Raw genomic sequence first — 14,382 nt, forward strand, 5'->3', positions numbered from 1 at the left:
AGCACCACCAAACCAGCTCTCCAACAAATTCTAAAGGATATTCTCTAGACAGGAAACACGAAAAGGGTGTATAAACCCGAACCCAAAACAATAAAGTAAATGATAACGGGATCACACTTATCAATAATTACCTTAAACGTAAATGGGTTGAACGCCCCAACCAAAAGGCAAAGACTGGCCGAATGGATACAAAAACAAGACCCCTCTATATGCTGCTTACAAGAGACCCACCTCAAAACAAGGGACACATACAGACTGAAAGTGAAGGGCTGGAAAAAGATATACCACGCAAATAGAGACCAAAAGAAAGCAGGAGTGGCAATACTCATATCCGATAAAACAGACTTTAAAACAAAGGCTGTGAAAAGAGACAAAGAAGGCCACTACATAATGATCAAAGGATCAATCCAAGAAGAAGATATAACAATTATAAATATATATGCACCCAACATAGGAGCACCGCAATATGTAAGACAAATGCTAACAAGTATGAAAGGGGAAATCAACAATAACACAATAATAGTGGGAGACTTTAATACCCCACTCACACCTATGGACAGATCAACTAAACAGAAAATTAACAAAGAAACGCAAACTTTAAATGATACATTAGATCAATTAGACCTAATTGATATCTATAGGACATTTCACCCCAAAACAATGAATTTCACCTTTTTTTCAAGTGCTCATGGAACCTTCTCCAGGATAGATCACATCCTGGGCCATAAATCTGAACTTGATAAATTCAAAAAAATCGAAATCATTCCAAGCATCTTTTCTGACCATAATGCATTAAGATTAGATCTCAATTACAGGAGAAAAACTACTAAAAATTCCAACATATGGAGGTTGAACAACACACTTCTGAATAACCAACAAATCACAGAAGAAATCAAAAAAGAAATCAAAATATGCATAGAAACTAATGAAAATGAAAACACAACAACCCAAAACCTGTGGGACACTATAAAAGCAGTGCTAAGAGGAAAGTTCATAGCAATACAGGCATACCTCAAGAAACAAGAAAAAAGTCAAATAAATAACCTAACTCTACACCTAAAGCAACTAGAAAAGGAAGAATTGGAGAACCCCAGAGTCAGTAGAAGGAAACAAGTCAGATTCTTAACTAAGGCAGAGGATATTGGCTTAAGTTGTATAGAATTTTATTCAGCTGGAAGGAATCCTAATGATGATCTAGCTGAGTTTTTATTTTTAAAACTGAAAGCTTACAAGGAAGCCTGATAGATAAAACATAGAAGGGTGACACTTCTCCCTTGATGGACAGTGGGAGTGGAAGTTTGGGGTTACCCATGCCCTGAGGACTTGGAAGAGCCCTCAGGGAACAGAACCTGAAAACCACTGATCTGGTCCAAACTCCTTATTTTATATACACATGAAGAAACTTAGGGCTGAGACATAAAATGATGTGCTTACAATCTCGTAGTGTCACTGGCCAGAAACCCAGTGGTAGGACTGAGCCCCAGCCCTCCCTTCTTTTTATTCCATATTAAGAGCTCAGAGAGGAAAGAGAATTTATTCCCGTGGCTTTGGAATATTGTTTCTCACAGGATTCCAAGGTTGAGATTTGCCTAAATAATCATTTGATACAAACTCTTACGGGGGAAAAGGCATCATTTTAGCACTTGTTTTCCTTATAGCTGCCTAATCTAGCCTTCTTTATTGGTGTTGACATCTATTGATTTTTCCATCTTAGCATCATAGATGCTCAAAGCTTAGTTGATCTGGTCATTTTCCAGAGGCAGTCTAGAGAGGTGAAGTTGACTTTCTCAGTGTCACAAGTTCATGGCCAGCAGAACTGGTTAGAGTCCAGACTCTGGACTCTTAATAGTCACCTCCATGCGTTTTCATGCCGCCAGCATAGAATGCCAGCAGCCACGTGTACATAAAAGATTCTCACACTCCCTCTTCCAAAAAAGATCCCCAAAGCATTGTGAAAGATTATAAGATTAGAATTAGGAGTCATTTCTTGAGAACAGTTGTCTCTGACTGCTGACCGCTGTTGGACCCCATGACATTTTCCTTTGTTCTTTTCTTCCTTTTCTGCCTTAAATCCCTAGTGAAGTTCTATATGTTAGTACAAGAAAAGCAGTAATTAAAAGGTCACATTGTTACTTTATATTTGTTTAGAGCTTGATATTTTTAAGATATGATTTTAAATTTTTTATTGCACTAGAACATAGAGTAAAAGCACAAATCTTAAATATGAACACTGCTAAATTCTTACATAGTCGTATATCTGGGTGCCCACCGCCCAGATCAAAGTACAGAGCATTTCCAAAACCTCAGAAGGCTCCCTGATACCCTGCCCAGTAGTCTGACATCTGTCACTTGAGAGTAGTTTTGCCTAGCTCAACCTTCATATAATTGGAATCATGCCTTTTATGACTCATCCATGATGTTAAAATTGTTCGTTCTTTATTACAGCTATGTAGTATTCTCTTTTGTGGTTATACCACAGTTTTTCATCCATTCTCCTAATGACAGACATTAGTTGTTTCTAAACACTGGCAACTGGGAATAAAAATGTTATGGATATTCTTGTGACTGTCATTTGGTAAACATATATTGGGTGTATTCCTAGGAATTGGAACATAAAATCTACAATTCCACAAGGCCTTTTTTGTATATTTTATTTCATCTGAGAAGCAGTGCAACCCCAAGAGATAAATGGGGTCAGTACCCTTTTTGTTTTTGAGGAGAGCTAGTTATAGAAAGGTCAAGTGGCTTACCCAGGGTTACTGGGAACGGACAGTGCCTCAATTATACGGTTCTTTTCCCCCACGCTGGTTTGCAGATTTCTCTCCTGAACTGTATTCCCTATAAAGCATGAAAATAGCATTAATGTAACCTAAGTGTGTGTCATTTTAAACAAAATACATGCCAACAGGTTTTCATTCTTCATGATGCTATTGTATATCTAGACCTTGGTGTTGGAATCAACCCAATGGAAGCCATGTGTTTCAATTTGGGGATTGCTAAGGGCCTTAGGACAAGCTGATTTTCAGTTTTTAGTCTTACGGAGGCACAGAACTGGAAGCTTCTGTATAGAAGTGATTGATGCAGTTTCTCTGCTTGTGGCCAGGATTGTATTTCAGTGTACCTGAGAAGTAGTGGTTTATCCATCTCATAAAGATCTGCAAGTAAGAAGGTTCTTTCTTGGTAACCTCAAATACATGATGGTGGCTTGAGGATGGAGGACTGTGTCACACAACTGTTTTTTTCTATTTGTCCTCATTTTTCAGCATATTTCAGAGAGAAAGAACATACGAAAAGTCAGCTGTTGACTGGTGCCCCTTTTGGCTGCATTTAGAGAATCTGTTGTTGCTTTTATTGGGAAAACAGGCCAGTCATTGAATTCCCTGCTTTATCTCTAGCTTCCCTGTCATGCACAGCCTGGAAATTACTTGTAGTTAAAAACTTTGACGGTGAGGAGTGATAAGTGTAAGAGATCAGCTTCGCCTGGGGCTGTGGGAAGGATAATGGATGGCAGCCTCCTCTTAGCTGTAAATTGCTTAAGCAGAAATGTAAAGCAGATCTGTCAGGAAATCAGCTCCAGATGTTTAGCACTTGACGGAAAGGAGAGTTTATTTGCCGCCGTTTCTTTCTTCCTGGAATTTGGCCTCATCTCAGAGACATGCCGTTTATGTTTAATGGTATGTACTGTGGTCATATGGTGCAGACACTCCTGTCTGAATTTATCCTGTAATTGCAGTGTGAAAGGGGCTTTGCAGGTGGGATGGGAATGGGAATTGGAGCTTTTAGAGACTGTGTGCCAAAAAGCATTAGGGATTTTCTAGATTCATCAATGGTTTAGTCACTAAGTCATGTCCAACTCCTGCGACTCCATGAACTGTAGCCTGCCAGGCTCCTCTGCCCATGGGATTCTCCAGGCAAGAATACTAGAGTGGGTCGCCATTTCCTTCTCCAAGATTCATCAATGCGTACCTACTGTGGTGTAGGTCAGGTTTCTAAGGGGGTATAGTGGCCTACAAAACGATTAAGACCACTGAGTTTGTGTTTGAAGGTACCAGTCACTTGTAGCCCCCAGAAGCTTCCGGTAAGACACAGCTCTACTTTTTTATTCTTTTCTCACCTAAAGGATACGTCTTTATCTTTTAGGCTGATGTTCTTGATGTAGGGAGAATCACCTGGGGGTTAATGATAGTAGGAGAGGAACAAAATAAAAATCGTTTTTAATATTGATGATAATTAGAATCATAAATAAAGATTAATTTGGGAATCCGGGAGCAGAGTCTGACCTTCAGATGTAAACCACATGCAGGTGCACGTGTGGATTGCTGGCTCATTTATCTCTATGTGGCTCTCAGGCATCTTTATTAATAATCAACCCGAATGAATAAGTAGACTTGATGATACGAATCAGTTCTGTTCTGTCCCAGGCTGTGCCTCGACTGCTAGCATCTCCTGTCTCCTAAACCACAGAAATATTTCCAGCACTGACCACAGTCCAGTTCAGAGTCAGCAAAGGGCTATAGAAAGATGTATACATGTTCTTAGAGAAAGGTGAACTCCTTAATCTCTCAATCAGAATTGAAGTCAGTGATGGATGAGCTGGTTTTGACTGAGGGGGAAAAAGTCTGGGAGGGAGGATGAGTCAAAAACAGACTGTCATAGGCACATCCAGGTGCTAACGCGGCCTCGCCCAGCTCTGCACATGCAGCCTTCCTCTTGCCCTTCTTACCCACGTAAGTTTCGGCACATAAGGAATTAAAGGACACACAGTGCTTGCTTCCTGAGACTTGTTGTACACAGCCTTGTATTTGAACTGTAACTTTGGTCTGTGGTATAAGGAGACATCAGTTTAGTTCAGTTCAGTTGCTCAGTCGTGTCCAACTCTTTGCGACCCCATGAATCGCAGCATGCCAGGCCTCCCTGTCCATCACCAACTCCCGGAGTTCACTCAGACTCACGTCCATCGAGTCCGTGATGCCATCAGCCATCTCATCCTCTGTCATCCCCTTCTCCTCCTGCCCCCAATCCCTCCCAGCATCAGAGTCTTTTCCAATGAGTCAACTCTTCGCATAAGGTGTCCCAAGTACTGGAGTTTCAGCTTCAGCATCATTCCCTCCAAAGAAATCCCAGGGCCGATCTCCTTCAGAATGGACTGGTTGGATCTCCTTGCAGTCCAAGGGACTCTCAAGAGTCTTCGCCAACACCACATTTCAAAAGCATCAATTCTTCGGCACTCAACTTTCTTCACAGTCCAACTCTCACATCCATACATGACCACTAGAAAAACCATAGCCTTGACTAGACGGACCTTAGTTGGCAAAGTAATGTCTCTGCTTTTCAATATGTTATCTAGGTTGGTCATAACTTTTCTTCCAAGCAGTAAGCGTCTTTTAATTTCATGGCTGCAGTTACCATCTGCAGTGACTTTGGAGCCCCCCAAAATAAAGTCTGACACTGTTTCCACTGTTTCCCCATATATTTGCCATGAAGTGACGGGGCCAGATGCGTGATCTTCGTTTTCTGAATGTTGAGCTTTAAGCCAACTTTTTCACTCTCCTCTTTCACTTTCATCAAGAGGCTTTTCAGTTCCTCTTCACTTTCTGCCATAAGGGTGGTTTCATCTGCATATCTGAGGTTATTGATATTTCTCCCGGCAATCTTGATTCCAGCTTGTGCTTCTTCCAGCCCAGCGTTTCTCATGATATACTCTGCATGTAAGTTAAATAAGCAGGGTGACAATATATAGCCTTGACATACTCCCTTTCCTATTTGGAACCAGTCTGTTGTTCCATGTCCAGTTCTAACTGTTGCTTCCTGACCTTTTAATCTATATATAGTTCTTAGGTTTCAGAGGCCTTGATTGTGTCCATGGTACCATAAAAATTACAGAAAATACAGGGAAAGCAGTTCTTGCCCTGCTTTCATGTCGAGAAAGTGTACACATGAACACACCTTTCCCTCTTGGGTGTAGCTACCACAGATTCGAAGTGGCCTGAAGGGCTTGTTTACTGCCCGCCAGCTCCATGCATACCAACCCTGAGGGATACTAACTGGGAGAGGCCTGCCACACTTCCATCTCCCCTTTTAAAAACCCTCCCTCCTGCAGGCTGATCTCTGCTGCCATGCTAAGTACTTATCCTACGAGATCTGTTCTAGTGTTAGGATGGACAAGAGATTGATAAAACCTAGGTCTTTGGTACAGTTGTCACACACCTTGAAGGACAAGAGTCCCCACTGCTGTCTTTGGAGGGCAGGAATGTGCAGATAGTCTTCATGGGCACTCACTCCCCTTTGAAAATCTGAGTTGCGATCCTCGATCCTTGCAAACTTCAGTTCAGGGCCCTTTGCTTTTCTGCATATCTGCCTTGTAGAACAGAGAAGGCGATGGCACCCCACTCTAGTACTCCTGCCTGGAAAATCCCATGGACGGAGGAGGCTTGTAGGCTGCAGTCCATGGGGTCGCGATGAGTCGGACACGACTGAGCAACTTCCCTTTCACTTTTCACTTTCATGCATTGGAGAAGGAAATGGCAACCCACTCCAGTGTTCTTGCCTGGAGAATCCCAGGGACGGGGGAGCCTGGTGGGCTCCCGTCTATGGGGTCACACAGAGTCGGACACGACTGAAGTGACTTAGCAGCAGCAGCAGCCTTGTAGAAGTTCCAGGTCTAGAATCCTGATGCTAAACAGAAGCGTACACTGCAAGTTTTCTCATCCACCTTCCTGTTTTCAAACAATTTCTAACACACATTTAAAGACTGCCAGAAAAAGAATTGAACAAACCCACCCATTTTTGTGTTTCACATCTCCTAGAAGTCCTTCCTTTTACCTCTTTTTTGTCCTCAGTGGAGTTGAGTAGATGCTTATAATCTTTAAGTCCAGACACTTGACCCTCAGTGCTCCCTTCAAAAGAAACTGAGATTTATTGTATGCCAATTACACCTCAGTAAAGTTTACTTTTGTTAAAAAAAAAAAAAGGAAGAGACTAAGTCATACTGGTTTGAGGTGTTTGGTTCTTTTCTTAACCCTAATGAGCCCACATACCTGCTGTGAAAGCAAAAATGGGAATACCTGGTGTCCTCGGGGCCTGATGCAGGCCCCTCCACATGCTCACTGCCTTGGCGAGCCACATCATCTCCTCCCTCTTCCCAGGAACCTTCTCCGTGACTAGTTAGTGGACTGTTCAACCTCACATGGGTCCTCTCATCCAGAACCAAAGGAAGGGGCGTACATCAAGATGGTGCTTCTTTTGGGCCATTTGCATGTGTTCCTCCATCAAAGGAGGCAAAACTGTCCTTGTGATATTATCCCTGACTTTCTGTTCGCAGTTTCTGGCCCCCAAAGAAAATGCAAATGCAGACACAGCAGCCGCCTTTGAGGAGGGTGGGGACGTGGATGACTTGGTAAGTACTTCTAATACATACCAGCTGTTCTCATGCTTAAACTTGGCTGAGCTGTAAATACAGCCACCAAGCCTGCTTATCATGGACTTATGTGTGTTTTAGTTTCTAACATACCAGCAGCTCTCAACACTATTATTATTTGTCATCATTATAAATGTAATCAGATAAGTAATTTCATAATAGACAGTCCTGTGCTCTTTGGTTCTTTAAATTTATTGTTCATGCAGTTTAATCCTCTCATTGAAGGACTGAAAAAGAGCTGGGAAGGCTATTCCTTTAGCAGCAAAATGTCATAATTTACTGAAATTGCTCTCCACCAAAATAAGCAGTACAGTGTGCAATCTGTGTGGGCTGACAAATAAAAGCTGCATTTAAAACGCCTCATTCTTAAATGTTCTCAATGAACTTAATGTAAACAAAATAGACTGATCGGCATTTGGGGATTTCTGGACCTTACCACACCATGTCTGGATGCCTGGAAGGCTGGGTACAGTGTTGGCTTTTGTATCCATCTTTCGTGTGTGGGGACTTCCTGCCTTTAAGCCTCACATGACAGCAGTCCAGTAAGAACTTGCAGCCTCTTTGTGGAGAAGTTCTTAGTATTGAAATAAAAAGAGATGCTTCGATTTTAGCTCCTGAAATCGTTTGTTGTTTGTTGGCTGTGTAGTCCCGCAGTCGTGTGCGACTGTTTGCAACCTCATGAACTATAGCCCTCCAGGCTCCTCTGTCCATGGAGTTTCTCAGGCAAGAATTCTGGAGTGGATTGCCGTTTCCTTCTCCAAGGGATCTTCCCAACCCAGGGATCAAATACATGGCTCCTGCATTGGCAGGCAGGTTCTTTATCACTGAGCCAACAGGGAAACCCCCTAAAATAGTTAGTGGTGAGTAAGTGTGCAAGTCCGTGCGTGTCACCAGTGAGGGGAACCACTGTCGCTTATGGTCCCCTCCCCCAAGAAGCAGTGCTCTGAAGTTGGTCTGTTCCCTTCCTAAATGTGTTGTTCCTGTTCACAGCTGGAGTTGATTTAGCTCATGGATGTGTGGAGAATCTGTGAGAGCGGCTATCACTGTGATGCTGAGAGTTCTAGACAGAGCAGCCTGGAGGTCACTCAAGCAGACCCGGAAGTTCTGGCGGTGGTCCCTGCAAGCTACACAGAAGTGAATCACCTGATTTCTTGCAGAATGAGTACAAACGTTTATAAGGGATAATGTAGACCACATACGTGTTTATGAAGAGTCTTGATTTTCTGATTGGTGTATTATTTCTTTTTTGGTCTTACTGGTCTCAGTGTATTACGCATGTGCCTTCCTGACCTGGTACACTGGTGTGGATGCGGCCCTCATGAAGGTATCTCATCCAGAACGACAGCGTGGCCACTGGTGGGCTTCTCAGTCTTCCCCAGGAAGTCTCGTCCATGGTCTGATCCTCTAACAGCATCACAACTTACCCTGATCAAATGGTGGCATTAGTTTCTTACCAGCAGAAAGCTGTCTTTGGGCAGTCACGGCTAAGGGCTGGCCCATTCCTCTTTTTATTTAAGCCTTTGAGTCATCACGTTACTTTGGCCTGCAGCAGGGAAGGAAGGGGAGTACCCATTTTAAGCAGTTATGGTGATGTTCTCATGAAGGAAAGAGGCTATTTTGGCCCAGCCTCTGACATATCAGTGAACCTAAAAACAAAAGGAAACAAAAACACAGTAACTCAGAGATTCACCACCAGTAGTTAGGATTTTGTCATTTCATTTCACTCTACCTGCAGGTCTCACAGAAGCTTTGGTTGTGTTAAAACATTTCTTCCTTAATTTCCCAGTCTTCCCCAGCTCTACCCAAGTCTCCTTTTCCTATCTTTCTGGATGATGTTTCCTTTCCTAAAATAAGAAAACAGCAAAGTCTTTTTTTTCTGTCCACATTCTTCCCTGAATTCTGACTCCTCCTTCCTGGGTGTCACAGACTCAGTGGTGCCCTGTCTCCCGTATCGCAGCAGTCCCATACGTGGTCATTGATGCACTTCACTCCACGAACATTAATATTAAAGGTGTCAGTGATTCGTTCTTCCTGTGGACTGCTGCTCATTACTAATTGCAAAAGAATTCTTCAGTGTTGTGCTGAAAATTAAAGACCCTCTGTGCTTTGAAAATGCATCTCCACAAGGAGAGAGGGGCGTGCTTTACTCTGGGCCTCTAGGACGTCCTATTCCACTACACACACTTGACATACAAGTGCCCATTTAAAGCCACCCCAGTGAAGGAGGTCATATCTTACAGTCCAGTCAGGTAGTTGAGGCCCAGGGGAGGTTTGTGACTTGGATAAAACTGAGACATGTCACAGAATCAAGAGGGAAAACTTTGTTCTGTGTTATTCTCATCAGATCCTCTGGCAGAATGAATCAGTTCAATGAGTACGGCCTCACAAGCACCCCTGTCTTCCACAGTTTGGGGAGCTTTTTCTCAGAAACATCAGTTCTTCTATCAAACCAGGAAGAGTTTGAATTGAGTTAGTCCTTTGTGATATGTTTTGATTTATTTTATACACAGTGGGGTTATCTGTGCTTCCCCTAATTCCACTTCGACCTAAATTGTCTGTATAACCGAAAGCGGCAGCAGGTTTAACAGACTGGGGAGAGAAAAGGCTAAATCAGCCGTGAGAGTTCTGTCTCTGTCTCATGTGGGCAGCCTGCGTGTGCTGTGTGGTCTTGCTCAGGACACGCTGCTTTGAGTAGAGACATCCTGTCTTAGATGAACACACCCAGGTTATGTTTCCCTGAAATGAGATGTGCAGAACCGTGGAGCTCCTTGGTGCTGTGCCAGCCGTGGCCCCAGAGAGCAGCTCGCAGGACATCATCCTCAGGAGACCACAGGCTGGTCCTCGGAGGACCACCAGTCCCACAGATAGTAGGCTTGTGTGGGGACTGGAAGTCACCCTCGGGCCTGGCTCCTTTGGTCCTCTGTGTCACTAACATTCACTGACTTACAGGGGAGGCAGAGAGAGAGGAGGGAACTCGACCCCGGTGACTAATCAAATGGCTCCTTGAGGTTATGTAATACCACCCCACCCCACCAAGAACCGCTGTCTCAAATGTTGGGGGTTGATCTTTTGCCAGTTTATTTTATGTATAAAGTTTAGGGTCTTAGAAAATTCCTCAGAAAGCCATGTTGGGAATGGGCAGTGTTTCACTTAGTGTTTCACTTAAGTTGGTTTTTGAAAGTAAGTGACCACACGTGTATTTCTGTTTCCAGTGTGCACAGTATTAATGCCTGGCTTTGCAGTTCATTTTGATTCAGACAACACTATAATGCGGTCCACCATCTCCCAAAAGCCTCGCTTTGGATCGTTCTCCCAGGCGGTCTAGGCTCAGAGAACAAGCTGGTGGCTCAGTGAGAGTGGAGGCAATCAGGACACTGTGGGTGAGGACAGGCTCACCCAGATCCTGGATCTGTGCTCTCTCTCTGCTCCTCGCTCTATAACCTTCTCAAGATGCTGGTCATATTACCTGCCTCCCAGGCTTATTACGGGAAAGTGTGCTCGTGAAAGTACTTTGTAAACTATAAAATGATTTACATGAATAAAACGTTGTGGTATTACGAAAACTCCAAGTAGAAGGCATAGGCAGAACTTTTTAATAGGTCTGTCTTTATTTCCATCTTCTTGCAGACCCTTAAGCGTTCTAGTCTCTGTGTGATCGAGGTAGGGTGTTAGGACCCAGGGAAGGTTTGTAAGGTGATCATGCACTCCAGTTTCCTTAGGAGTTGTCCTCCTGGCATAATTGTCTCCTCTCACCCTCAGAAGTGCCCTCCTAATGTGGCTTATAGATATGTGGTTCCACTGGGTTTTGGTCATACTAGTATCAAAACCTGGGCCCAAGGAATGGGCATACCTTACCTTGCCACCCCCACCCCACTGTAGCTAAATACACAGCAAAATGGAAGTCAGGAACAGCTGGGTTGTAGTTCATGGCTTAGGTGTGTAGTCTGCCTCCTGTGTCCAGATCTGGCCACCGGAGAAGAGAGAAATGCACGTCAAGTTTAACATACAACCTGTCAGGTTTTAGTGACCCCTAAAAATAAGGTTGAGTCACCTTCGTCCCTGCAGCCGGCAGGATGGCCTGGGAGAAGGCAGGACCTTCTCAAAGAGGGTGCACAGCCGGCTTTGTAGGAGGCGCTTGAATGAGGGAGCAAGTGCTGCCCAGGGCAGGGAGGAAGCACCCCAGGCACACCCCATCCCCAGCCTCACATTTGTGTTTCCCCAGGGCCACTACCTTTGCACTGCCACGTGGGGGATGGGGGGGCACTGACGGGGGTCTGACAGACCTAGGAGGGGTCCTGAACTATTGTGCCTTAGCTTGGGTGAGCCTCTGAATGTCTCTAAGCCCCTCTTCCCATTTAGCATGCTGGGAATTGTGATAACCCTCATGGAGCGATTGTTAGGGTTAGTGAGCACACAGTGTGACAGCAGGGTGGGGAGAGGGCTGCAGAGGGAAGATGGTGTCGTGGGGAGAAGCTGGAGGAACGGCAGTGGTGGCGTAGGTTGTTCTGGCTGATTACCAGCCCCTTCTTGGATGAACGTTCTGTTGTCAGTGGGAAAAGAGTTTTCAAGATGGAGGCAGGTGAAGAGAGAAAGAAGTGTGGTTGGGCAGCTGGCAGGGAGGGAAGTCTTGGGAGCAGGGGCGCAGGCATCTTGGGGGCATGTCATTTGAAGTCCTGTCCTGTGCAGGGTGTGAGTGAGTCTTCATCTCCCCACTCAGTGTCGTGACATTTCTGCTTCCCACTAATGTGTTTCAAGTTGGTTATTTTAGGGGATGTATATAACTGTGGTGAACTCTGACCTGCTTCAAGGAGGGCATGGGTGAGACAGGCTGCCTGCGGAGAGTCCAGTCATCTCTAAATTACATGGGTGCCTTACTGCTGAAACCTGAAATCAGTCACGTGGGTGAGAGCAAACACTACTCCTCAGGTCACAGGCTCCCATGCCTCCACGCTTTGATTTTATGGCCAAAAGCAAACATCTGTGTAACACCTCTTTCCAGAAGTAAATGAAAACAGACTCTCTCCTTGAAAGTAGCAGCAGATAGCAGTCTGACCAGGAAAACATAGAAGTAGCACGTGTGATACCTTTTGTCATTACTCTTGATTTTAAAATTGCATTCCAAGCTACAGGGCATGAAGTTGATAAAATGAGGGAACTTGAGGCAAGATCCCGCACACCATCGAAGATGCAGACACATACCACGTGGCCACATGGCTTCGTTGTTTATTTCACAGGATGCTGTGTCTGTCACTAGGGTTAAGACCATGCCCTGCTGAGAGGTCTCCAGTGATTTTGAAAACAAGATTCCATTCCCTATTGTGGTGGTCCGCCCACCTGAATTAGGAACGGTCCTGCCCAGGGAGGCTAAAGAAAGGGCATGTTGAGCCGTTGGCAAATCCAGCCTTACATAAGGTGTCCATGGATTTTCTCTATCTTTGCCCTAGCGAGAAGAAAAGGTTGAAAAATGTGTTCATTTCTTACCAGTTTGCCTTGACACAAGTTGGCAGAGGATAGGGGTAAAAGGAAGTTGCAAGCATTTCCAAAGCCAGGTGGTATGACACCCTGGTCTCACCTGGCAATGTACGGCAGGAGTTGGCAGAATCCACAAGAAGCTGTGCAAGTCTGACCTGTCATTTCTGCAGCTTCAGCAGCACCCAAGAGACCTCTTTGTCAATACCAAGTTCCTGTGGACTGTGTCCGTGTTTGCTAGAGAAGGTGAACACTAGAATGGACTCACCACTAAGAAAATGAGAGTCTGTCTTGGACCAGCGTGTCTTGGACCAGGCTTCCCTTATGGCTCAGCTGGTAAAGAATCCACCTGCAATGCAGGAGACCTGGCTTTGATCCCTGGGTTGGGAAGGTCCCCTGGAGAAGGGAAAGGCTATCCACTCCAGTATTCTGGCCTGGAGAATTCCATGGACTGTATAGTCCATGGGGTTGCAAAGAGTCAGACACGACTGAGTGACTTTCATTTCACTGGACCAGCATTTAACAGAGGCACAAGTCTTTCACAAAGTAATATAGAAATCCCAGTCCCCTCCTGACTTTTCTTAGTAAAAGGGGAAATATCACCGCAAACTGGTGTATCTGTGGCATGAGCATTTCACAAGTGGACAGAACTGAGACACTTAGATGTGAGCTCTGCCAGCCTCAGCCTGAGGGCTGCAGGGCAAGGGCAGTTGGAGAAGGCTAGCCCTTCCAGACGCCATGCCTGCTGGTCTGCAAAGGCAAGGGTAGAGATAGGGGACTTAAAAAAAAGTAAAAGGAGCTAGAGTTCCTGATGTACTCTATCTTGGGAAGTAGCATGCTTGTTTCAGTCATTCATTTAAAGCAAACTGGCTGCACTGTTTTGATCATTATTCCCAAAGTTTGACCAGAGGTGACTTTCACTGTTTCCAAACATCAAATACACTCACAATGTTGAGACTGCTACCGAAACCCTAAAGGATGAACTAGAGACTTCAAAGACCGTTTGAGAGACAGTTTTACTTAACAGCAGCATACACATGTTTTGACCTCAACAGCTTAAGTATTCATTTCAAAGGAACCTTGTTCTCTTAAGCAGCAAGACTTATGGTTATTAAAATGGATCTGTGGACTCTTGTCCCTGGAGATGAAGACTCAGCCTCCCATCCTTCTCTCCTTGTCCGAGCAGAGGAGAGGCAGTGAGAAGGGCAACGTGAGCTTGGGAGAACCTAGAAACCAGACTGGTGCAGCAGTCTGTTTCATGGGACCTTTTCAAATGTAGCAGCTGTTCACATCTAAATGCCGTTAATTATGTTAGTTCAGTCTCTCAGTTGTTTCTGACTTTGCGACCCCATGGACTGCAGCACACCAGGCTTCCCTGTCTATCACCAACTCCCAGAAATTGCTCAAACTCATGGCCATCAAGTCAGTGATGCCATCCAACCATCTCATCCTCCGTCGTCCCCTTCTCCTGCCTTGAATCATTCCCAGCATCAGGG

At 44.7% G+C, this 14,382-nt stretch overlaps 1 protein-coding gene across 1 annotated transcript in view; it reads left to right on the forward strand.

Moving 5' to 3' along the window:
• Nucleotides 1–8,637, forward strand: part of XRCC5 (X-ray repair cross complementing 5) — a 90,696-nt gene extending 82,059 nt beyond the window's left edge. The window contains exons 20-21 of the mRNA XM_052664340.1: nt 7,322–7,396; nt 8,408–8,637. Of these exons, the coding sequence (XP_052520300.1) occupies nt 7,322–7,396; nt 8,408–8,422 (90 nt within the window). The 3' untranslated portion in view covers nt 8,423–8,637. The remainder of the gene's footprint in view (nt 1–7,321; nt 7,397–8,407) is intronic.
• The last annotated feature ends 5,745 nt before the right edge of the window (nt 8,638–14,382 follow it).

The sequence above is a fragment of the Budorcas taxicolor genome, chromosome 2 (genome assembly GCF_023091745.1).
Source record: "Budorcas taxicolor isolate Tak-1 chromosome 2, Takin1.1, whole genome shotgun sequence".
NCBI lineage: Eukaryota > Metazoa > Chordata > Mammalia > Artiodactyla > Bovidae > Budorcas > Budorcas taxicolor.